The sequence below is a fragment of the Diceros bicornis genome, chromosome 21, assembly GCF_020826845.1.
Source record: "Diceros bicornis minor isolate mBicDic1 chromosome 21, mDicBic1.mat.cur, whole genome shotgun sequence".
Taxonomy (NCBI): Eukaryota; Metazoa; Chordata; class Mammalia; order Perissodactyla; family Rhinocerotidae; genus Diceros; species Diceros bicornis.
The window spans coordinates 38730038-38756442 of record NC_080760.1 but is presented as its reverse complement, the minus strand read 5'-3'; the positions used below and the strand labels follow the sequence as shown (position 1 = coordinate 38756442).

Here is a 26405-nt window from a genome sequence, read left to right as displayed (position 1 = left end):
TAGGATACGCTGTTATTTATTCACATCTAGAAAGATTACAAGGATAATGTAAGACAGAATAACAACAGCTCTGACGGAAGTACAATGACACTTATTCTACGATTTTTCAATTCTTTATCTACGAGATGTAATTAATAGTGGTCTGGCTTTTGAACACTGCCCATCTTTAACGTCGTTGAACCATCTTCTCTCTAAGCTCAATCCATTCTTCTGCATCTCTACTAAAATTTCTATTCTAGTGACACTTTTCCCGCAGAACCCCAGCTCTTCCATGAAATACAATCTCCCAAAAGTGAGAGCCTGAGATACGACGTGAATCGCCATACCTTAGTGGCGCTAAAACTTCAACACGTAAGTAGAAATTAGCTTACTGTATTAGAACAATACCAGAAATTCTCCAAAGGCAAGAAAACAGGACTGAAGGAATGGGGTATAGGTAAGTGCTGTGGAGACTGTGGACCCGGGCATTTGTACAGGCCTGCAATCAAGACACTGGTGGTGCGGGTAAAGTGTCCAAAAGAAAGAGATTACCCTACTTCTGTTATAATTGAGCTTTTCTGGTCAATATGATCTCAAGTTGCCTAATAAATAGCAGAGAGGAAGTCAACGACTCTCTCTTACCTTGATTTTTCTCAGATCTCTCCCTGCTTCTATAAATAACACCTAGCTCTTGTAAAATTCAGCTAGGCCAAAAACTCTCTCATTAAGAGTAAATAATAATATATTATTAAATTTTTTGAAGTTTACAAGAACAGTAGAGGATAATTTCATATGTTTAAAGCAAACTCACACACCACACAGTAGACTCTTATTATTCACAGTAGCTACGTTCTATAAAGTCGCCGCAAATACTGAGTTAGTGAATACCGAATCATCGCTCATAGGGGAAACAGAGTTAGGTACCTGTGAGCCTCTCTAGTCACAACATTTTTGTCAACCAATCAATACATAACCTTGTTCGGTGTGGGTTTCTATTTAAAGACACTTATTTAATATATATTGTTGACTCATTAACATTGAACTCACGCCAATAACAACGTATGCTAGAATGAAGTTTATCTATCACAGCCGTCTTGTGCTTTGGAACACCAGACAGCACTTCAGCACTACACTTGAGGGCCATTTTAAAGAGCAAAATCACCTACAAAAAGCACAAAAATGTGAAAAATGTAGCACTAAATAGACCATGAAAAGGATGCTGTTTACAGTATGAGAGCTGAAATAAGAAGGCAGAGTGTTGCCTTGTTTGACCTCAGCTGGGAACCTGCATGTCAGGCAACTCAAAACTGTTTGCTGCTCTGTGCATGAGAACGTCTGTGAATATGTGGTAAATGTTGACTTTATAGTTACAGATACATTTTCACGAGTAGGTGAATTCACAAATACAGAATCCATAAATAATAAGGATTTATTGTATACATTTACACACACAGAAAGACTGGGAAAATATACATTTCAAAATCATCTGAGGAGGGTAAGACTGTGATTCTTCTTTATCTATTTGCTTATCTGTACCTTTTGATTTTTCTCTGCAAGAACACACTCATTACTTGTCTAATTAAAGAAAAGATAAAAAGAGCAAAGGGGAGCAGACACATAACAAAAAGATTATCATACTAATAGAACTGGGCCCGCCAATGACAAGCTGTGCGGTTAGGCTGGCGCGTGAGCTTCTTCCTCTGTAGAATGAAGTCTCCCCTAGTGCTACCTTGATACAATTCCAGACCTGGAAAGGCCGCACATAGACAACCAGACGTGGCAAGAAGCTGGGGAAATTTTATATAACCATAAAACAGGAGAGGGAAGTCTATTTTAGATGAAATGAATAATGTAGATAACAGATATAGAAATGAGAATGGCATCTATGCTGGACGATGAGGGAAGTTACCAGTATGGAGAAATAAATTAGACACGTAGAGTAGACAAGATTAGAGAGGACCTTGAGAGCCAGGTAGACGAGTCTGGACTTAATGCAACAGGCAAAAGGAAGCCACTAAGGTAGCACTATTTTAGAAATAAGTGATGAAAGTACTATTTTAGAGAAACGTTATATGAAAGATGGATTGATGAGCAGGGGAAGGCACTGGGGGCTCTGAGTTTTGTTTAAATTACCAAATCATTTAAATTACTGTTATTCAAGAGCAGCTAATGAGGACCAATACAAGGATAGCTAATATAGAGATGGAGAACAGGCAGCACATATACAGATATTCCAAATTTAAGAAATTACATGACTTAGTATTGACTAGATTTAGAAAATGAAGGAACAGGAACAGTCATAGTGCTCCAAGGTTTCTAGCCTACACGATGGGAAGAAAGAGTGAGACAGATATGAAGAGACTGGAATTGAAAGCTTCTTTTGGGAAGCAGATCATGAGGGGCACCTTGAATGGGATAGAGCCAACAAAGAGATGTCCTTAGGAAGGCAGCGATTTAAGAAGGGAGCATAGGTGAGAAATCAAGTCTGGAGATGTGGTTTTGGGAGTAAGGGCACAAAAAAAAAAATCCAGAAAAATGGATAAAGTCCAAGGGAAGTTAGAAAATCATAGCATAAAGATTTTATTTTTGGGGGCTGGCCCCGTGGCTTAGCGGTTGGGTGTGCGTGCTCCGCTACTGGTGGCCCGGGTTCGGATCCCGGGCGTGCACCGACACACCGCTTGTCCAGCCACACTGAGGCAGCGTCTCACATACAGCAACTAGAAGGATCTGCAACTATGACATACAGCTATCTACTGGGGCTTTGGGGAGAAAATGGGGAAAAAAAAAAGGAGGACCGGCAATAGATGTTAGCTCAGGGCCGGTCTTCCTCAGCAAAAAGAAGAGGATTGGCGTGGATGTTAGCTCAGGGCTGATCTTCCTCACAAAAAAAAAAAAAAGATTTTATTTTTGATGATACACTTAAATCTTAAAAAAAAAAATTGATGTTGTTTACTTGATGACATACCTTATTTATTTCTTGCGTTAAAGCCTGAACTGAATATATGTTCAGACTTCCATTTTCCATAATAGATGCAATGTACCGTCCATGTGGGCTAATCGCTGATGAGCTAATTCCTTCATCAAGGCTCCCAACTTCAAAGAGAAGTTTACAAGTCTGTATATTGACAAACCTCATAATACCATCTTGACTTAGCACTCCAAGAACCTAAGAGTGGAGAGAAACAAGAGATGAGTTCCTAAAAACACATTTAAGAGTCAAATGTCTGAAAGTCGAACCACATACACACATATGTATGTAGGTGTGTGTATTTTTTTTTTTGGAGGGGAGGACAGTCAGAGGAGATTATATTCGCAGAGAGCCATTATATATTTTCAAATCCCTAATTATGGCTCATGTAGATTTGCCCTCTTCAGGTCCAGATGAGCTTGGCTCAACCCAAAACCAGCAAGGAGTCCATCCTAGGGGACTATGGAAAGGTCACCTGAGAATCTTTCCTTCCCACAGGCAGGCCACGTCTCCACTAATCCCTACAGAGGGATTACAGATGATTAGACAGTTCTTAACTTTGACCTCCACACCGGCTGTCAGAGGCAAGGAGTGTGGATGGTTTGTGTTCCATCACTTTGTTGAAGTGCAAGATCCAAGATAGTCAATTTAAAATAAAAAAGTTAAGGTTTGACTGTACTCAACTATTAAAAAGAAAAAAGATGTGTGTGGAGGAAAAGCACTTTGCAAACTAAGGCAAGATATAAAGAAAACACATCTCATGGGGTTGAGGCACCCTTGATGGTAGATAAAACACAGCACAACAGAATGAGAAAATTTTAGTTCTAGTCCCACCTTCAATCCTTACAATTAACAAGAGTGTTGACAAGTCACTTTATGTTTCTAAGCTTTAGTGTCACAATCTGTATGATGGTGAGAATACCTTCTCTGCCTATGTTCAAAGAATTCTTTAAGGATCAAATAAAAAATAACATGCTAAAGCGCCCTGTAAACATGAAGTATGACATAAATTTAAAGTATACTGATTTTAGAAAAAGGGTACATTGTCAGCAACATACAGAACCTAAGATTTAAAAATTTTTTTTCAATTTTAGACCCTTCACAAAAATAATACATTAGCAGTTTCAAATCCTTATACCCATCAGGGTACAAGTTAAGTAAGAGAGCTAATATAGTTCAGAAATTGATATGATTTTTCTCAAAAAGTACAACGTTAGTAATACTTATGTTACTAACCTGATTAGAACCAGCATCAAAACTATCAGGAAGAAATTCTAGTTGGCGAATGGCTCGAACTTTAGTAGGCATCTGGATAATTCTAAATAGCTGTTTAGCTTCCAAGCACCACAAATGAAGATGGTTTGATTTGCCTCCAGCAGCCAGCATTCGACCATCTCTATACAACAAAAAGGTGAGACGTAAGACTAGACGAATTGTTTACAGCAGCACTGTCCAATATGATCTAAGATGATGATGGAAACATTCTACATCTACGCTGTCCAATATGGTCACTATTTAGGCACAGGTGATTAGTGAGAAGTTGAAATGTGGCTAGTGCTTCTGAGGAAATTCTTAATTTTATCTAATTTTTATTAATTTAAATAGTCCCATGCACCTAGTGGCTACAATATAGGAAAGCTCAGGTTTGTAGCATATATTGTTTTTACCTATTGCGCTAAAACACCAGCTTAACAAATATTTGTTTGTTGACTTAATTGGGGGTTTCTGAGTAACATTTATATTTTATAGCATAATCTCAACATCACTTACCACTATCCAACTTTCTGTATTTCCTATATGACTATATTGAATTGCTACAGCATTGCTATATGAAAAACCAAAAAGCCCAAACATTTTTCCCTGCTCAAAGAAAGCTACTTGATGTTTATAAGGACCAAAAAGAATAAGCTGTATTTCTTTGCAAGGTTGTTGCTCATTCATTCACCAAGAACTTGTCAAGTCTCTACTATAAGCCAGGTATCATTCCAGGTGCCAGGGACACAGTGGTGAACAAGACAGGTAAGATTCTTGCTCTTACGGGATTTTCAGACTACAGGAGGCAAATAAACAAACAAACTTGATCTCAGCTGATGATAAATTCTATAAAAAACTATAAAATGAGGTGATGTTACAGAGCTGGGAAAGGAAGAAGATCTGCTACGTGAATGATGTGAATGGGCCAGTCATGGGATGATTTGGAAGGAGAATTCCACGCTGCTCAGTATTCCAGGCTGGCCAGTACAAAAGTGTTGACAAAGGAACAGGTTAATATGAAGGAAGAGTGAGAAGCCACACTGAAGTGGGCTGGAACAGTGTCAGGGGAAGGAAAGAAGATGAGGAAAGAGAGGCAGGCCTAGGCCAGATGACAAAAGACCCCAGGGGATGTGGTGGGGAGTTCAGATTTTATTCTAAGTACAGTGGAAAGCCTTTCAAGGGGGTTCAATAGAGAAGTGACATGATTTGACTTAATGCTTTAAAAAGACCACTCTATCTGTGACGTGGAGACTGACTTTAGGAGACAAGATTGAAAACAAGGAGACCAAATAAGGAGGCTATTACCGTAGTCTGAAAGAGACTAGGGTAATAGCTGAGGGTACAGAGAGACAAAAAGGTCTAGTCTGGTCGAGTTGATGGGATCTACTGATGGCTTACAAGAGGGTGAGAGAAAAAGAGGAAATACCTATTTCCTAGCTCTTTCTACTGAAAACGCCTGGAAATAATGACCAACCTAGCCACAATGAGAACTCCCAGCATCCAGATTCATTTCCCACTAAAATGAACCCTAGCTCCTTAGAGAAATGGCTGATTCCAGGTTTGGGACCGGAAATACACAAGATAAGCCTGGAATATCTTGTCAGACCAAAAAGAACAAAAGCTATCACAGACAAATGCAGTTGTATCAAAAGGGTTTAAAGGTAACTTGAAGAGGATCTGACTGCTCAAAGACGAGAGAATTGGAGCATCACTAAGAATAACAACTTGAATGGATCAAATCATGCCAACTATGTTTAAATCCATGAATTTACAAATACTAAAGACAAAAAACTTCATTGGTCACCTCTGAAAGATGCCAATAAACCAATTCATTATTTTGAAAAAAATTTTTTTAAAAAAAGGGGGAAATCAAGCATTTATCCTGCCTTTTCTTTACAAACTATACATCAAAGTAATGAAAGAGTTGATGAGAGGAAGTTTCTTTCTACAGGAGTTTCTAGTTAATAAGGGAAGAAGGAATGCCAGAATTAGAACAGCACCATTTTGCTAATCTCTAATTTAATACTGGATCTAGGTAATAATGATCGATGGCACTAACATCACACGAGAAAGAGCTCTACGTTCCTCCTGATGAAAGTACACACACCACTCAAGATGTCTTCTTGCCCCAAAGTCAAACCTGAATCAGATCAAGCCTCCAATTTATAGGATACAGGTGTAACCAGTTTACAGGAAATACAGATGACAGAGATCACATTAAACAACACCACACGGATGCAAAGAGCAAAATCCAGAATATAGAAAACTCTAGGACAAATGACATTTTACAAATGACATTTAACAAATAAACTGCGAGAAAAAATAAAAAGAGGGCTATATCAACCAAGACAATGTGTGAATCCGGTTTTGTGCCTGATCTGAACAAACAGACCATAAAAAACAATTAGATAAATCAGGGAAATGTGAATAATGACTAGCTATATGACAATATTTAGAAATTATTAATTTTTAAAAAGTGTGAAAACAGTACTATGGTTATGTTTCAAAAAGGGCCCTTATGCTTTAGAAATGCACCTTGGGATATTTATGGATGAAATGATATGCTTGGGCTTTGCTTTAAGACAATGCAGTAGAGAAATAGTAGGCAGAGTTATAGATAAAAAGGAGTGGCTATTAGGATGATTGTTACAACTAATCAGAGGACTGTACTTAGGGAGTCATGAACTTTTATATTTTTATGTTTATTTTAAATTTCCCACAATAAAGTAAACAAAAAAAACACCTTCTATAGATGACATTTAAGTCTGAAGGAAACTTTTTCTCATATGACAATGAGATACGGAATAAAAACTTATAAAACTTCACTGGAAGTTAAATTTCTTAAAAATCCTCAGTATCTTAAGATGCACATTACCTGGTCACAGCAAACACTTTGTATAATATACTAGAGCTTTCCGGTGGAGCTGGCAATTGATATTTGCAAAAAAGAGTATCACATTCCCAGGCAAAGATGGAATTATCTTTAAAACAGCTGAGGATGGTATTACTTAATGGTAGAAAGAAAACCTAGAGGGAGAAAAAAAGTTATTGATCATTTAAGGATCATTTAGCGCTCTTTATTTTTTTATTTTTTTGTGAGGAAGATCAGCCCTGAGCTAACATCTGTTGCCAATCATCCTCTTTTTTCGCTGAGGAAGATTGGCCCTGGGCTAACATCCGTGCCCATCTTCCTCCACTTTATATGGGAGGCCGCCACAGCATGGCTTGACAAGCGGTGCGTCAGTGCACGCCCGGGATCCGAACCTGTGAACCCCAGGCCACCAAAGAGAGCGAGCGCACTTACCCACTGCGCCACTGGGCCAGCCCCATTTAGCCCTCTTTAAATTTAAAAGTATACAAGTAGTCAATTTTTCTTTTTTAAAATCATTTTTTCTTAAACTGGAGAAAAATACATTTACAATATATGACAGGGAATAATACTGATATTTCATATACTATTATAAACTAAAAAAAAAGAGGTATTCAACTTTAAATAAAAAATAAGTGACTATAACTAGATAATTCATAAAATACTAAATAATAATTTATACATATTTAATCTTATAAAAGATTCAAATGAAAGTAATGAGATACCCTTTTATGTGTATCAAATTTTTTTTCAAAATGCACACACATATACATATACACAAACCATACATATAGTAACATGTGTATTATATTTATAAACCATATACTATGGGCTGGCCCAGTGGCATCATGGTTAACTTCGCCACGCTACACTTCAGCAGCCCGGGGTTCACAGGTTCGGATCCTGGGCACAGACCTATGCACCACTTATCAAGCCATGCTGTGGCAGGTGTCCCACATACAAAGCAGAGGAAGATGGGCACGAATGTTAGCCCAGGGCCAATCTTCCTCAGCAAAAAGAGGAGGATTGGTAACAGATGTTAGCTCAGGGCTGATCTTCCTCACACACACACACACACACACACACACACAAAACCCATAAAATAATATAAACACTGTACTAAATACTAACTACTGATAAATGTTAAAAATACAAAATGCTGGTGAAAGCACAGGAAAAGGCATTGTCACACACTGCTCCTGGTAGTAAAAACTAGTTAAAGATAGTGCACAGTGTATCTCAACAGCCTTAAAAATATGTAACGCTTCTGAAATAGTCAATTTACTTCTAAGAGTTAAATCCTTCAGAAACAATCAGCAACGTGCTTTAAGATAAATGTACATAAATGTTAAGCATTATTTATAAAAGTAAAAAGTTGAAAACAAATACATGATCATATTTTCTTAGAAGTTCAATTTATTTAATGGACAAATGAGACAAATTAGTTGAGAGCAAAGTTGAAAATATAATTTTATTCTCCTAATTTCTATTTTTCTATTACATAAGCACTAAACAATGCTTAGTTTTAATAATATAAAATTTTAATTAAAATTGACCAACTTTTTCTCATAAGAGTTTCAATGGCCTCAAATATACATTTTGTGTGTCATCCGTGTAAAACACACAAAGGGAGGAAGGGAAGAAAGGGAGGAAAAGAAAGAAGGAAAGAAAACAGAAGAAATCAATGCCCTAAGGACAAAATACTCCTGCCCGTCCTCTCCAAACAAATCCCCTCAAATAGCTTGAGACATTTCACATGGTTTGATCATTAGTTACATCTCCAGCTATTTATTCGTTGATTCCCACCTAGAATGACCTTAATTGCATTATAGCTTATCGCAACACTTTATATTTGAACATATTTCGTCATTGTTTCTACTGGTGTGTCTTTACAAGCCTTATTATTATTTTTTAAAATATATGACTGTTTCTATGTTGAAAAGAGAGGAGCAGGGACTCACTGAGGAGGCAGAGCACCTTTAAGAATCTCTGGCCTCTCATTCTGATCCCTGACTTGTCACACAGCTTTACAACTTTACTAGTGTCAGGAGGAGGCCTGTTTTCTCTTGGAATGCTGCATTCTTTGGAGATGAGTGGGGCAGCCTTTGTTTTTAACACTGTATTGGAGTGTCTCCTGAGTATTTGGCATCTGGATACGGCCGTCATCACAGTACTGAGAGAGCGCAGGCCAGAAGTGACTGTCCAGGGGAAAATCAGGATCAACACCAATCTACCATGGTTTTTCTCATTGTTACAAAAATAATGGGTCAATAAGGTACCTATATGAATACTTCTGCAGTCTTGCATCTAATTTGTGCTACTGTCACCCGGCCTATTATAACACACAGGAAGTGATTCTAAAAGTTAATAATATTACCATAAAAATTTCAAAAAAAAAAATTATGTAAGCCATAATTTTCATAACAATAGTTGTAGGCTCTTATCATAAACTGTTTTTCTCATACACATATAATAGTATCTCTTCTTTCAATAAGAAATAGTGCTAAAAAAAACCCATATATACACATATACATAATGTACTATGGAACATACTGGTTAATTAAAACAATCTACTCAGGATTAATGTTAATAAGACTCAATAAAAAATGCTAACTCAACTACATAAGATGCTGACGGCCTTGCCTGATCCAGTTCCTCACTTCTGTCCTTGGCTCACTTTGTCAAAGGGAATGTCTGGTAGATCTTTTGCCTACAGATTCATTATGTTAGGAAGATTTATAATATGAAGGTCTTATAGAAAGACTTTGCAATGAATACACTATAATCTATAACAAATGCACTAAAACATTGTTTCAAAACCAATGTCAAAAAAAGTGACTTAAGATTTTCTTTATAATCAGCAATATTTTTCTAGAAAAGTAACAAAGTTTATTCCTACTGGGAGAAGCAAAAGCTTAAAAGTTAATGAGCATCAAGTGCTATTTTAGGGGAATGGCTGTGATAGATTATTGCCTACATGATTATTCATTACTAGATTTGTGATTTTAATTGCTAGACTTTAATGATTATAAAATTGTTGCTAATGAATCATGTCATTATTTAGATAGTGTCATCTCTTGACAAACATAAAAAGCTTAGAAAAAACTTCAAAAGTACTAACAAAATGTACTTTTTGGAGGGTCGGGTACAAGGATGGGGCTGCAGTTTTTCCCCTTATAAAATATGAAAATCCTAGGCTTTCCAATTCATTTTTGAGAGGTACACGAGCTCTTTTCAAAGAAAGAGTTCAGGATGGTAGTAAGAGCGAGTTAAGGTCAAATGTACACTTCAGCAAAAATTTAGTGAGTGCCCATTGCATACAGAGACTGAATTAAGTTCAGTAACACACTCTATTAAATGCTTTCTGATCTCCATCACAAAATCTTTTCCAATACACACTAACCACAGTAATGAGAAATCCCAGGATTTATTCCAAAATTCCTAACAAAAGAGCTAAACATTCTACCTCCAAGCACTAACAAAAAAAAACAAAATTTACTACTTTGAAGAGGTGTGATTGGTTTACCTGAGAGACAGGATGGTGTAATGGAACAACTTCGGAGCAAGGCAAGCTTGGATTCAAATTGCAACTCTTTTATAAGCTATGTGATACCTGGCAGGTTACTTAACGTTTCTGAACTTCAGTTTCCCCATTTGTAAAACGAGGATTATAGTATCTACATTTTAGGATTATTTAAGCTTAAAAACAGCTAAACAGAGTATTAGGAACACAGTAAGTACTCAACAATTGGTACCTATTACTATTAGTATTAATTACTGCTTTTGCTAGGTACAAAAAACAGTGGAAAGAGGTTGGGATGGTAGGTTCTTTAAAAATATTTTGAAATCAAAGGTCCATAGTTCTTCATCTGAAACACTTGGGATCAGATGTGTTTCAGAATTCAGCACTATTTCTGACTTGAGAAAGGTAATATGATGCGTACTCGGTAATATTAGGTGGAACCCTCAGGTGACCTGCAACAACACCCCATACTCAAACATATTAATATTTCAGCCTCATGTAATTCAGTTCAGGTTTTGCTGCCAAATGAAATCAAGTCAGATCAGATTTTGCCACCAAGTGAGTTATTTAAAAACTTTTGGGTTTCTGAATTGCTAATAAGGGATTGCGCATCTATTTAATGTATTCAAAAGAAAAACAATACAGTTGCCTTACAGCTTTTTAAGAAGATCTATAACTGCACTGAGTAAGATAATCCCATGATAGGGCTAGATAATAAATGACAATAATTATAGATAAATAATAACAATAACAACAATAATAGAAACAGCAGCAGCTGCAGCTAACTTGCACAAAGCACTTACTATATGACGAGCATTGTGCTAAGCGCCTTCAATACATTATCACATTCAATCCTGAAACCAATCCTAAAGTGCTATTACTATTTTCATCTTACACATAAGGTAGATAGCTTATCAAAAATGTTTAACATGAATCTACTCAAGCCTTTAGAATTAACTTCTAGTTTATAAGAAATACAAGTGAGAGAACAAGTTAAGTGACATAATGATGAAACAGTAAGACAAATCCAGAATGTGCAGCATTTTTCAAGACAACTGGTCTGGTCTCTCTTTCAAAAAAAATTGTGGACATCATGGAAAAAAATGGTGGGAGACTGTTGTAGATTAAAAGAGCCATCATAAAATGAGACCCATAGCATCATGTGTCACCATGTGTCAAGACAAAATCACAAAAGTCCTATTTAAAATATAGAAACTGGAATAAAAATATAGGTTTAGCTTTTGCTAAGAATAAAAGTTTTACTTTAAGACTGGTTTACAATTATTTCCTATTTTCAAAGAATAAGCCAGGAGTGGCAACCATCTGCCCCATTTCCAGTTCTTGTGTAGCCCAGGAGCTAAGAATGGTTCTTATATTTTTTAATTATTTATGAAATAAGTACACACATAATATCCTCAATTGTGCTCTTGGCCTGCAAAACCAAAAATATTTACTATCTGATCCTTTGAGGAAAAGTCTGCTAGTAACTTATAGAGTATGGTGATCTATTATTTTAGAACAATATACTTATATGCATACTGCATACTATACATACATTTTCTACATTTAATTTTATTCTCATAACACTAACATTTGGAGTCCTATTTTTTAAACTAAAATATCTAAATGACCAAGCAAGGTTAGAATTGGCAACTATCCAGGGTATACTAATTTTAATTTCACGGTAAAAGAACAGATGGTTTTTGTGTCATTTCATAACTTTGTTTCCATTGTGGGTTCAACTCCCAATGCTCTCTTCTTTGGAATTTAAAATTCAATTCAAGTACTAAAGCAATTAAAGAAGAAAAGACCTACTAAGACATTTGGCCTAAATCCCTGATGAATAAGCTGGCTACAACTTTTATCGTTTTTTAATTATTAAAGGCAAACTAAAGAGCTCTGGGATTTCCATGCAGACTACAAAATAAAATTTTGGTTGACATGCACTGTTAGCTGTTCATGTTAATAACCAAGGAATTAAAAGCAACACTGCATGTATAATATAACCTGAAGCAAAATAATTAATCACACAGGAGACTCAGACAATCCTGAAAACAGTATTTAGCTAATCAAATAGAAAAAAAAAAATTAAAGCTTAAAAGTGAAAGACATGGATTTTTTTTAAATGATATATATATCATTTATATATATATAATATATATTTTATTGCTGATATATGATCAGCAATAAAAAGGAACAAACTACTGATATATACAACATGGATGAATCCCAAAAACCTTATGCTAAATGAAAAAAGCTTTATACATGCCATTACTGACTAGCTGTATTTACGAAATTTTAGAACAGACAAAACTAATCTATGGTGGGAAAACAACAGAGTAGTGTTTACCTGGGAAGGGACATAATGGAACTTTCTGGAATGATGGTAATGATAGGTTATAAAGATGTATGTATTTGTCAAAACTTAAAAAAATGAATACTTAAGATTTGTGCATTTCATTATACATAAAGTCTACATCAACAAATACTGACCCCTAGTCAATTAAATGCAGGCTTAAATATTTATGGGCAAATATACAGATGTCTTCAATTTACTTCAAAATGCAAGAAAGAAAAAAGGTGAATTAATGAACAGAGACAGAAAGATGCATAATATAGTGTAGTAACATATAAGTACAGTAAAGGAAAGTATAGTATAAGAACATGTTAATGGTGGAACCTAGATGGTGGGTGTCACGTGTTCACTGTGAAATTCTTACAAATTTCCTGCATGTTTGAAATTTTTCATAACAAAGTGTTGGGGGGAGTTAAAAACTAAAACAAAACCAATCAGCTAAATAAAAACTATCACTTTACTACAGTTGAAGTTACAAGCTACAATAATAATTGAAAAGGAAAAAAAAAGAAGAAAAGCCCCATAAGTTATAAATTGCAGCCAGAGGCAACATCCTCAATTCTGCAGGCCACTTTGCTTCTTGTGGAGTTACGAGAACACAGCTAAATGGAAGAAAGTGAATCACCACTCTTGTATCATCTATAAACCCTGCTCACCAAGAAACCAGCCTGAGAAGCACAACAGACCAAGACGTGCTCCCTCACTGACCTTTTGTATACCCACAGACTGGAGAACATTCAGCTTTCTTTTCCTCTGAAAGGTATCCAAGTCCCATAGCTGTGCCGTATCAGAAGAAGTAGTGATGGCGTATCTCCCTGACGCATGCACAGAGATCGAAAATACTGACGATTCATGTCCTCTCATCCAGCTAACTAGCTCCTTGGTGACTGTGGTAAAAAATAAAAGTTATACAGGTAAAACAGTATTTATCATCCAAGAACTGATTCGATTGATGGTGAGGTATTACATGAGGCACCTCCGTCAACATCCACAAAAATGGAAGCCTGTCGCTAGTTGATAAAGTGCACCGCAGGATACGCTGGTAACACGTGTACCGTGGAGGTATGAAGAGATGAGGCTGAAAAAGGGTTTGAGAATGGCTTTAAACGTGACTCTAGGTAGTTTGGGCTTTCTCTTGTGAGTAACAGTTTTATGTAGAGGAGTACCATATCTGGTCTGTGTTTTAGAAAGAGCACTCTGAAGATATATGGTGGATTTATCAGAAAAGGGGAAGAGATTAGTCAAGACGACTGATTTATTTGTTGTAATAATCTAGGCAGGAGATAAGTGGGGTCTAAACTAAGAAGGTGGCAATGGAGAAAGGAAGAAATTCAAGAGCTATGAAGGAGAAAACTCAAAGGAGTGAGTGACCAAATGGACGAGTTGAGATAAAAGAGTTCAGACTCCAGCAGTTCTAGTTTAAGTTATGTAAACAGATGGTGATACTATACTATTAAATGATGTAAGAGACACATGAGGAGGAACAGATTTAGCAGTGTGGGAAGAAGAGATAACGAATTTGATTTCTAAAATTTATTCTGAGGTGCCTGTGTGTGTGCACATGTGCATGTTACACACAAGCAGAGAAAACGGTCTGGTAGGGAAAACGTCAGCTATTCATGATAATTATCACTGGGTAATAAAATTTCAAATGATTTTTATTTTCTCTTTACATTTTTCTGTGTTTCCAAGTTTTCTATGGTAGCCACGTTTTACTTTTATGAACAGGATTTTTTCCTCCAGAAAGATGGAACTAAGGAGAATAGTCAGAAAGCAAGATGCAAATCTGGGAAACATTAAGATACAAAGTAGGTCAAAACTGAAGACAGAGGGACACACAAACCCTTAGGGAGAGGGTGGTGGTTTCCAAACACCAGTGTAAAGTCTGGCATTAGTTAATGATAAGTTCTCACTGGGCCTCAGTAAAATGAGAAAAATAAGGATAACGTAATGAGTTTTTCATAAAGTTCAATTTAAAGTACTACCTTTTAATCTTGTATTATATCCTTTTAAGGTTATGTTAAAAAAAATCCCTTATTTTATAAAATGAAGTTACATTGTTTTTCCCAATGTCAATTAGCAAAATTAAAAGCTAACAACCTATGTGGGTTCCTCTACTTCTTCTTTTCAATTGGGTCAAAAATCCAAAAGTCTAGGACCCACTAAAAGAACCCAGGAGAGACTACTAAAAGCAGTCGGAAAGATAGGAGGAGACCCAAGAGAGATAACAGTACGAAGACTAAGACTCTTAAAGTAATCCCAAGTATTAAACGCTACTGAGAAGTAGGATGAAAAGTATAAAGAGGATTTAAACAATCAGGGGTCGCTAATGATCTTGGAGATAGACGTCTCCGTAGCATGGAGTGGGGGAGCAGGAGTCAGAGTCCAATGATGGATGCTATGAAGAAGCAGAATCTGATAGTGAAGCAAGAGGGAGGTGGAGACAACACCTAAGGAAGGGGGTCCACTACCAGGAGGGCTCAGTAAGACAGAAGAGACTATGAACAGCGGGAACTAAGAAGAGAGGAAAAAAGAATGGGTGAAATCCAAGGAAAGCAAGCACAGATGAGGATAAAGACTTAGTTTTTCAGAAATTATCTGACAGCAGTGTTTGTAATACCAAAAATTGGAAACAGTTTGAAGGCCAAAAGTAACAGGTTAAATAGAGTACTGCAACCATCTATAAAGTAGAATATTAGGTCCTGATTTTAAATATACTGTGTGAATTTTTAATAGGTTTAGAAAATGATTCCACAAGACAACATAGATAGAATGATCATATATTTGTTAGAATATAAAAGGTCTATGCATAGAAAACAGACTGGAAAGACAAGACCCTGTAATAAAAACACTGAGTGTGTCTCTGGACGCTACTGAAGGATGACAGATTTTTCTTCTTGTCAAGTTACTTATGTGCCTCAGTTTCCTTATCTGCAAAAGGGGGATAATAATAGTAATCATCTCCATGGGTTATTATGATGATTAAAATTAATTAATATGTATAGTCATAGAACAATACTTGGCGCAGAGTAAATACTATATAAGTGATTGCTATCGCTATTATTACTATTGTTATTATTACTGTTTATATATCTTTCTAAATATAACAATTACTTTAATAACAAGAAAAAACAATACAATTATCTTTTTTTTATTAATAAGAATAAGAGGTTCAGTGTAGACAACTCTAAGTTCTCTATAGAAAAATATGATGGGGGCCAGCCCAGTGGCATAGTGGTTAAGTTCGCACGCTCCGCTTTAGCAGCCCAGGGTTCGTGGGTTTGGATCCCGAGCACAGTCCTACACACTGCTCATCAAGCTATGCTGTGGAGGTGTCCCAAAGACAAAATAGAGGAAGACTGGCACAGATGTTAGCTCAGGGACAATCTTCTTCAAGCAAAAAGAGGAAGATGGGCAACAGATGCTAGCTCAGGGACAATCTTGCTCACATACAAAAAAAAGAATAATGTAGTATAAAATACATAGGTTATATTAAAAAATATTATTATTGTATCTGTGTAGTAAGGAATTTGGCCCTCAAAGAGAAGTATATGGCCTTTGCCCAGGCTCCTTGGAGGCATTCTCTAAACCCCTGGAGTTTCCCCAGTGATAGGAGTGTCTTTGTTATTCACGGTAGGTCCCTCAGACAACAGCAGATGGTTTATGCTAAGAGGTGAACCTCAGAGTAGGCGCTGACCAGACCAGAAAGACCAACCATGTGAGTGATTTGAAGGTTGGGGCTAGGGCTACGTGGTATCAGCTCGACCTCCAGAGAAGGAGGGCTGGAAATTGAGTTCAACCAGGTGGGCAATAATCCAACCAATCATGCCTATGAGTAGGAGCCTCAGTAAAAACCCTGGACATCAAAGCTTGGGTGAATTTCTTGGTTTGGCAATACTCAGTGCAGATGGCTACACATCAAGGCTGACAGGGTCATGCATGCCTGAATACAACAGAAGCTTCTCTTTTGGGAGCCTCCCAGATTCCACCCTATGCATCTCTTCCTTTGGCTAGCTCTAATTTGTATCCTTTAACTACATTAAAACTACTATAATCATAAGCATAGTGCTTTCCTGAGTTCTGTGAGTCATTCCAGTGAATTATCAAACCTGAGGGTAGTTGTGAGGGCCCCTGAATTTGCAGCCAGCTGATATGACATGAGGATGGTCCTGGCACCCCCAAACTTGTGGCTAGTGTCTGAAGTGAGGGTCATCTTGTGGGGACTCTCTCAAACTGTACAGATTGGCAAACTCCTTACAGTACTTCAGTTTACATTTCACTCTGTTTCAAAAGGTATACAGGAGGACTTCTTACCTGTATCGAAACATTTAATAGAATAATCAGCTAATGCCACAAGGAATTCAGACTTCCTATGAAGATTAAAGGCCAGAGCTGTGCAAGCTTGTGCTGTTCGCTGAACAAGATTAAACCTAGTAAAAGATTACTGCATTAGTATCAGAAATTCTTCCAATAATCACAAATTTTACACTGGAGGGATCCTTAGAGATGAAGACAATAAAACCCAGAGAAATAAGCTCCCATTTTGGTAGGCCAACTATAGATGATGAAGAGTGCTATATAACATGTACAGGAGTTTGGATTTATCAAAAGTTTTTAAACAAAGCAGAATTATGAGCAGGCATCTCTTTTAGGAAGATGATTCTGGAAGCAATGGAAAATGGACAGAGGGACAAGGCAGAAGAGATTATTAAGAAAGCAAGCTGCTACAGAGAATCTCAACCAGAGTGAGGGGCACAGAAAATGGAAAGGACTACTAGGAGGGGCGTCAGAACTCAAGCGCAGAGAGACTTGGTAACGCGTCAGACACAGCGTGAAGAGGGAAGAATCAAGAATTCCTCATGTGTAAGATGAAGAACAGCTATCTCATAAGGTTGCTGTGACAATTAAATGAAATATCTTAAGTGCTTAGCAGAGTACCTGGCAAAAGCCAGAGTTTAATTTACAAAAACATAAAGTTTTCAAACTTGGGCAAAAGAGGAACAAATTTGGGAGTAGGAAATAATAAGCCTGGTTTTAAACATGTTGAGTTTAAGGCCTTTGCAAAACATTTAGAGCTGTGCTACCCAAAAGAAATACAATGAGGGCCACATGTGTAATTAAAATTTTCTAGGAGCCACATTAAAAAAGTAAAAAGAAACAGGTAAAATTAATCTTAGTAACATATTTTATTTAACTCAATATCTATCTAAAATAGTATCATTTTAATATTTAATCAATAAAATTAGTGAGATATTTTACATTCTTTCTTTCATACTAAGTCTTCAAAACCCAATGCGTATTTACACTAACACCACATCTCAGTTCGGACCAGCCACCTTTCAAAGGCTCAAGAGCTATCTGCAGCTGGTGGCCACTGCACTGGACAGTCCAACCTAGCAGGTATCCAGTCTGTACAGAAGTAATCTGAGTTAATAGCATTTACACGGAAGCTGAAGCCTGAGGCTGGGTGGTGATGAGATTATCAAAGAGAAGACCTGGAGTATGGAAGGAATTAGGCCAAGGACAGACGCCTGCAGACCTCAACAATAAAGGGGTAGGCACTGGGGGAAGAGTCAGCAAAACAAGGGAAAAAATGATCAGAGCAGAAAAATCAGGAAAGACTTGTACCTTGAAGACAAAGAAAAAAATTTCAGGGAGGAGGAGAAGACAAGAGTATTCAGTGCTTTAGTAAGATGAGAATGAAGAGACCTTTGAATTAGGCAATTAGGAAGATTCTGAGGAAGCCAAGTGTAGTGGGCTTTAGAATCAGAGAGACCCAATTTCAGGTCTCAGCTCTGCCATTTACTCATCTCCCAAGCCATGAATATTTATAAACAGAGAGAAAAGGGACAGGAAAGGAACACTCATGGTGCGAAGTCCCAGTGGAGGCTGCAGAAGATAGAGATTAGCACTGAAAGAAATTAGGATCACCTATTTTTATGAATAAGGTAACAAAGAGGTATGCGTGGTTGAACTTAGAGATAATATTTGACACTGTGGTTGGGGAGGAGGAAAGGAAGGTTGAAGGCATCTATATTCTCAGGAATTAGGAGGCCAGGCAGTCAGAATAAGAGTAGGGTCAAACACAAGGAAATTGGTAGCAGTTTGGAATACTCAGAGGAAAATGGGAAACGTAAGTAACAACAGATAAGCAAATGAAGTGCTAAGCATCACTGATGTTGAAGTTTATTATTCTATAGGAGTCAACCAACAATTATTCTTATTTTGTTTAGCAGTGGGAGTGAAGAAGAGACAGTTGTATTGATTGAAGTTTGGGAATTGGCAGGGTAGGTTGGGCAAGAGTAAAGGGTGGGAGAGTTTTTGGTAAAGAAGAAAACTTTTTTGGTAAAGAGCAGAAAAAAAGATTAACAGATTTCTACCTTGTAAGTCACAGATAAAGAAATCATATATGACCTCTTCTTTTCCTGAACTATTTGAGAATAAGTTACCAAGATTATGTTTCCTACAAACAAGGAAATTCTCCCATATAATCACAACACAATAACCAAAACCAGAAAATTACATTTACATATTACCACCATCAAATCCTTAGATCCCCATTTGATTTTGCCAGTTGTCCCAATAATGTCCTTTACAGTAAAAGGATCAGTCCAGATTCATGCCTTTGTCATGTCTCTAGTCTCCCTCAGTCTGGAACAGTTCTCCAGTCTTTCCACAACTTTCATGACCTTGACCCCTGTGAAGATTACAGGCCAGTCTTGCTATACAATGCCCTTAATTTAGCTCTGTCTGATGATTCCACCGATTAGATTCAGGTTACATGCCTTTCACAGAATATCACAGAAGTGACCTGTGTTCTTTTCATTGCATCCAACCAGGTGGCATACACATTTTGATTTCTCTCACCACTGGTTATATTAACTTTAATCATTTGGTTAAGATAGTGCTTGCTAGGCTTCTTCACTGTAAAATTACTCTCTTTTCATCCGTAATTAATACGTATTTTGTGCAGAGGTACTTTGTTAATATGCAAATATCCATTCCCATTAAACTATTTGTTTGTTTGTTGATTGCAGCATGAATACATGGACTTCTATTTTATCCAATGGATTTTGACCCAGCAGTATCATTATTTATTTTGATGCTCAAATTGTCTCCAATACGGCCAGAGGGAGCTCCACCAAGCTGACATTTGAGTCCTTCTGACACATCCCCATCACTCTTTAAACAATTCCTTCTTTCTGGCTATAAAATGTAGGCTCACCTTGTACTTTCCCTGCCTCCATCCTGAAACTGGCCATTTCTGGAAGGATCCATGACTCCTTTTAGCAGAGAGTGGTATTTAGAAAAGAAGAACTGGGCACTGGGTATATTATTGCTACTGGAGTGTTGTTGCTTCTGGGCCCTCTGAGTGGACAAAGCTAGGGAATATATGTACATATACTTCATTCACTCTCTCAAACACACCCCTCTCTTTATTTTTATGTCTTGCTGTATATATTCAAAACCAAGAGTTCACACTGATATATCCAATTCCAGTCCAGTACCACAGGGTTCATTCTAGTTTCCTCCCTTTCCATATCTGTAACTTCCCTTTCCAATAGTGAGAAAACTGGCCCCATTATCCTCAATATATTTACTAATTTGACCAAAGCCCCCTGTCTTTCCCATGACTGTCCTGTCCCCCACACAGACACCTTCCGACTCCGTGGCTAGGCCATCACAGCTCTCCCTCCCGCCGACCCCTGCTGCCCGGGTCCCTATCCTGGTCAATCTCGCCTAATGGCTTTTGGACTAAATTGTTCAGCAGAGAAAGAGGAAGGAGGAACAATTTTTTTAAATGTTTGGATCTAGTATACTGTGACAATAATGTACAAAGGAAATTGTGTTCTTTCTAAATTGCCTACAGAAGTACCAGATATTAACTGATAAATTAGCAATTGCGAATTTTTAAATTTAAGGAAAAATAAGCTACTAGAGATACTGTTAAAACCAGCACTTTAATTCTCTAAAAAATCTAACCATATTATCTTCCTCTCCTTTCCCACTTTCTTCCATCAGCACTATGAGAGTGTTTTTCACAAGGTACCTGAAATATAGCAAGAACTTAATAAATCTTTCTGAATGAATAATGAATAGCAGGTATTAAAATAATCAGTGAATTAATAACTTGTTAAATAAGACAAATATCAAAAGTGTCTGCTTACCTGTTTCCATTCAAGTCAAAAACGTAGATATTTCCTTGATGGTCCCCAGCAATTAAGCAATCACCTGAGCTATCAAAAGCCATATTCAAAAATCGCAAAACTTTGGGAAGGTAATCAGAAGTGCTGTGAACAATGTTCACTATAATTCTGTCAAAAAAACCAAAACACATTAAATTCTGTGTCAAGTGTTACTCGCTATTATGAAAAACATGGCTTCTGCAGTGTACTCCACTAATTTTGAAGTTTTTTGGCCTATCCATTCCTCCTGCCCCTACTGCTGCTGCTCCTCCCCCTCTGTCCTAGAAGCAATCCTACAATTTCTGAAAACAGTTCAGAAAGTCATTCACTATCAAAGTAGCTACTGTTCATTTATTCATTAAATATCTGAAAACTCGCTATGCGTCAGACACTGAATAAGCTGGGAGCAGAGAGTAATTGATAGACCTGGGCCCTGCCCTCATGAAGCTTTCAGTTTAGTGGTCAAGACAGACACTAAAAAATAACACACATATACGAACAGATTTATAAATTGTGATTAAGTGATAGACAACAACAGGCTATGATAAGAAAATGTATTCTAGACTGAGCAGTTAAATTGTTACATTAAGCAACAGACACCTGCTAAAAATAACGATGATTAGTGAAAAGTAGTGCAGTATATATAAATCACAAGCTACCATAGGTAACAAAAATTTCAATTCAATATCCCAACTTTAAGATATCCTAATGAGATTTAATTTTTGTCATATAGAGTGTTCCAAAGTGAATTAAGCATACACGAGTTTTATTTTCATTCCTAATACATTTACCATAATACCCTGGAAGGTGAGCTCAGTGAGGACAGGGACCGTGTTTGTGCGTCACTGGATCCCACACCTTGCCCTGCACTTGGCACACAACATACAAGCACTCACAACATCCCTGCTGAATGGATGAGTGCTTTAAGACGTCATTCTTTTAAAATCCTTATTAATCGCACTTCTATTCAAAAGATTAAGAAAGTTTACCAAAAAAAGAAGAGAAAGAAAAACCTACACATAGGGGAAAAAATGAACACACTAAAATATTAATAGCAGTTGTCTGTAATAGGTATATGGGTAATTTTTTCGCCCTTCTTTCTACTTTTCCGTATTTGATATTCTTTAATGATCACATTCTGTTTATTGTGTTTATAACAGAAAATACAAACTTTATTAAGAACACACAGCTATATTTGTCTAGAGTTACTACTTTTTGAGAGGAAGATCATGTACCATATAGGTACTTAAAAGAAAACTGCTTATAAAACTTGCAGCACAAAATAACTCCTTAAAATCATAAATATATACATTTGGGTCACAAAGATCAGAATAATCCCATTCTATATTGCAACGATAGTTTTTAAATCATAAAAATTATCTTAATTGACTTTTCGTGAATTTTTGAATTTTAATATTAGAATTTTAATATATCTTCCTTGTTATCACTTCATTAAGGCATGTTAAATTGAATTAAGTGTATTAAACATTTTCTTCAGTTTATCTAAGCACTCATTTTGGGGAAACAGCCAAATTCGTACAATGCTATTTTTATCTAGTCCCTGACAAAGATTCTTTGCTTGACCAAACTTGAGTCAGGCTCTTGAAGCTTCTCCTAGGGTCCATCTGTGCACTTCCTTGTAAAATCCAGTTTTAGCAAGCACCCTTCTCAGTCAGTTTAACCAGAATGCTGGCCCCTGATTCTTGATCACCCTAGACATCTGATCAGGTTCCTCATCCTCCACCACTCCCTGTTCATCTTGGTCTGTCTTCAGCAAGAATCCTGTTAGGTTAGGTCAGTTTAGCCAGAACTCCCTGACCCCAGAAATTTCCCCTTAGTACATTTCCACACACTGACCTTCACTCTGCTCCTTGGTTATAAACTCCCACTTGCCCATGCTGTGTTTGGGACTGAGCCTGGTTCTATACTGAGGTCTCTTTTCCCCAACTGCAATAGTTCTGAATAAAATCTGTTTTTACCACTTTAACTACTGTCCAGCTCTGGTTTTTCTTTGACATCCCCAAGTGGGGGTAAAATAAATGTATTGAAATGACAAGTAATAACATCAGAATGTTCCCTGGTAACTAAACTCAGAGCAAACAACTATTCCCTCCAGTCTTTTTTCTGTAACATTTATTATGTGTTTGAATTACAAAATTACATGATCATCGTTCAAAATATGGAAAATACAGAAAACACTAAAAAATAAAATTGATGATAATCCTACCATCTAGATATAATTACAAGTAACAGCAACATTCTGCCCTTCTGATTTTTCATATAAACCATGCACATAAGTATTTATTTTAGAGCAACACCTTTCCATTGCTCACAGGTTGCCTGAGTTCTTCAGTCCTTAAACATAATAAAGACATCAAATACTTATGGAACACCCAGATGCATGAGACACTATTTTAGTCTTCATAAAGCCCTAAGACAACCCTAGCTGGTAGGTATGGTCATCTTCACTCAGTCTTAGAGATTGACTTGCCTAAGGTCACAGAGCTAGTAAACGGACATTTACTTCAACTAAAGTCCCTCTGACTTCACAGTCAGTGCTCCCTGCCTCTCTCAACTCCACACCAATGGGTTTCAATGAACAAAAAGACAGCCATGTTTTAGTGGAAGAAGCAAATAAGGACATTTGCATAATGAACTTGTTTCTTTCATTTTTTTGAATCTTGCATGTCTGTCTCTCTCTCTGTCTATCTATCTCTTTCTTTTGGTGAGGAAGATTCGCCCCAGGTGACATCTGTTGCCAATCTTCCGCTTCTGGCTTGAGGAAGATTTGCTGTGAGCTAACATCTGTGCCAATCTTCCTCTATTTTGTACGTGGGTCGCTGCCACAGCATTGCCGCTGATGAGTGGTGTAGGTTGGTGCCGGGGAACCAAACCTGAGCAGCTGAAGCAGAGCACACCGAACTTAACCACCAGGCCACTAGGCCATGGGGCTGGCCCCGTCTATATATTTTATAACAGCAAGAAAAAGAATTACTGTGGGTTGGCAATGACTTTTAGAATGTTTTGAGAACATTAGAACTAGGGGTGGTATGTACATAAACCTCTAATTTGGAAATGAAAATCTCTATTCAAGAAGCCCTACTCTAGACAAAAAGTTTTGTTCAGTGGAGTTGATGGGACACCAGCATTGTTTGGGGACTGATAGCAACCAGAAACCAAACAAGCTGTTAGCACAAGGTCTAGCACTGTGCTTTGGGCATAAGTAGTTGACAATGTCTGTTGATTTGTTGAGGAGCAACCAAAGGATCAATAGAAAAATCACTAGAAAATTGAAACAGGAATTCAGCAACGCAGCAAAGTCACAAACTCCTAGGAAATTAGAAGCAATAAGATCACTCTGTGTGCTGCAACTGGAAGTGACACTGACACCACATTGGGGCAACTGCAACAAATGTGCCACTCTGGTGGGAGATGTTGGTAATGGGGGAGGCTATGCATGTGCAGGGGCGGGGTATATGGGAAATCTCTATACCTTCAGCTCAATTTTGCTGTGAACTTAAAACTGTCCTAAAAAATAAAGTCTATTTAAAGAAAAACAAAACAAAGCAGCAACAGTAACCCTGGCTATACTAGAAGGCCCCTCTGCTTTCTAGAATGTACCCTCCTGCCCCCAGCAGACACAAACACGCACATTTATAAACTCCAGAGAACTAGAAGTTTATTTTGTTCCACTGCTGTCCCCCAGCGCTTAGAAGCTTGGCACAGAGCAGGCGCTCAACACATAGTTGATGGATGCATGCTTGTCTGAACGCACACAACGATTTAAGGATGGATAAACCGCAGCATTTCTTCTCCCGCATCCCTCCCTCCTCTTGAGTCCCCTTCCAGCTGCAACAGCTAACAAGTATTTGCTGAGCATCTACTACGTGCCAGGAATACTACAGGGGCACTACGATAATTAGGGCTGACAGAGTCCTGGCCCTCACGGGAAGCGCAAGTTCTCTCACGCGTATCGGAGGACCACCTGCCCCTCCTGATCCCGACCAGACCCCTGCCCCCAGGTCTGGGGAGGGGGTCTCTGCGGATCGTGGCGTCCACAGCACACCGAGACTCGGGTTACCTGCGTGTCCTGAGGTCACCCAACCCGGGGATCCGGGACAGGGTCAGCGCCAGAACCCGAACCTCCACCCTGCCCCCCTGCAGCCGTGCCCGAGACCCTCCCCAGCTGCCCCTCAGACGCCTCTCCACCGACGCGGACCCGCCCTCGCCGGCCTCCATGCCCCTCCACAGCCCGCGCCCTCCCGCCGCGGCCTTTACCCGTCCCGAGTGGCCGGGCACGGCTTGCGGTGCCATATCTTGCCGCTCTCCTTGTTGCCCAGCTCCGTGCTCTGCATGTCGAAGCGCGGCCGCGGCCTCCGCGGGCCTAGCGGACAACCGTCCCGGCGCCTGCCCGGCGGGCCCCGCGCTCGCGGCCCGGGAAACTCAAGCTTCGGCCGCGGCGGCCCAGGTCCCCGCGGACCGTACCAACCGCGCGCAGGACGCCGCCTTCCTATTTACATCCAATCGGAGGGCGGCTTCCTCCCAAACTCCGCCCAGGCGGCCCCTCCTGCCCTGGACAATGGAATCGGCCAACGACCTCCTCTTAGACTCCGACCCTTGTCGAGGTCCGTCCCGAGGGACCCAAAGCCTTCTGGGAATCGTAGTTTTCTGCAGGCGGAACGTGGGCGTGAGAAATCGCTTTGGGAATTCTGCACTCTGGGGGCCTCGCGGGGTTTTAGGCTCCCAACGGAGGCAATAAAAGTGATTTTCCCTTGTGGTCCCTGCATTCCGTTCTAAATTAAGCTTAGGGATTAAGGAATTGTAGAGACAGCCAATAGAGAAGCAAGGACCCTAATGCACTGAGAATTGAAAGACTGCTTTTACAGAAAATTCGGGCTCAAGAAAACCTTACAGATTAACTAGTCCACTCTTCTTGACCTTCTCACCATCGTCATGGTTATTTTTCAATTCCGTAATCTAACTAGAGGCTCCAGTATTACGGTGTCCAGTCCACCTATCAACGTCCAGAAAAGAAATATCATCAACAACAATTGCATTGACCTAGAGAGTTCTCTTTTGTAAAAATTCACTTAGTAAGTGCTTCAATAGTGTTTAGTAGGTATCAAGCACCCTTCTGAGTGCTTTACAAATATCAACTCATTTAATCCTCATAGCAAACCTACAACGTTGGTAGTCCTATTATTCCCATTTTTAGTGCTCTATGAGGTAGTGTATTAGTTTCCCGAGGCTGCGGTAATAAATTACCACAA

The 26405-nt window shown here is 38.3% G+C and overlaps 1 protein-coding gene across 6 annotated transcripts in view; it reads right to left on the bottom strand.

The window, feature by feature from the left end:
- The window catches only part of TBC1D31 (TBC1 domain family member 31), a 75727-nt gene extending 50169 nt beyond the window's left edge, over nucleotides 1-25558 (bottom strand). For 4 of the 6 annotated variants that reach the window (XM_058564878.1, XM_058564879.1, XM_058564881.1 and 1 more), the window contains exons 1-7: nucleotides 25414-25557; nucleotides 21118-21264; nucleotides 17264-17379; nucleotides 13658-13836; nucleotides 7077-7228; nucleotides 4184-4343; nucleotides 2945-3145 (exon numbers count right to left, since the gene is read on the bottom strand). In XM_058564878.1, the coding sequence (XP_058420861.1) occupies nucleotides 2945-3145; nucleotides 4184-4343; nucleotides 7077-7228; nucleotides 13658-13836; nucleotides 17264-17379; nucleotides 21118-21264; nucleotides 25414-25490 (1032 nt within the window). In that variant the 5' untranslated portion in view covers nucleotides 25491-25557. Of the gene's footprint in view, nucleotides 1-2944; nucleotides 3146-4183; nucleotides 4344-7076; nucleotides 7229-13657; nucleotides 13837-17263; nucleotides 17380-21117; nucleotides 21265-25413 lie in introns of those variants that run through there. The other 2 variants (XM_058564880.1, XM_058564884.1) reach the window with 2 other exon arrangements.
- Between the last annotated feature and the right edge of the window lie 847 nt (nucleotides 25559-26405).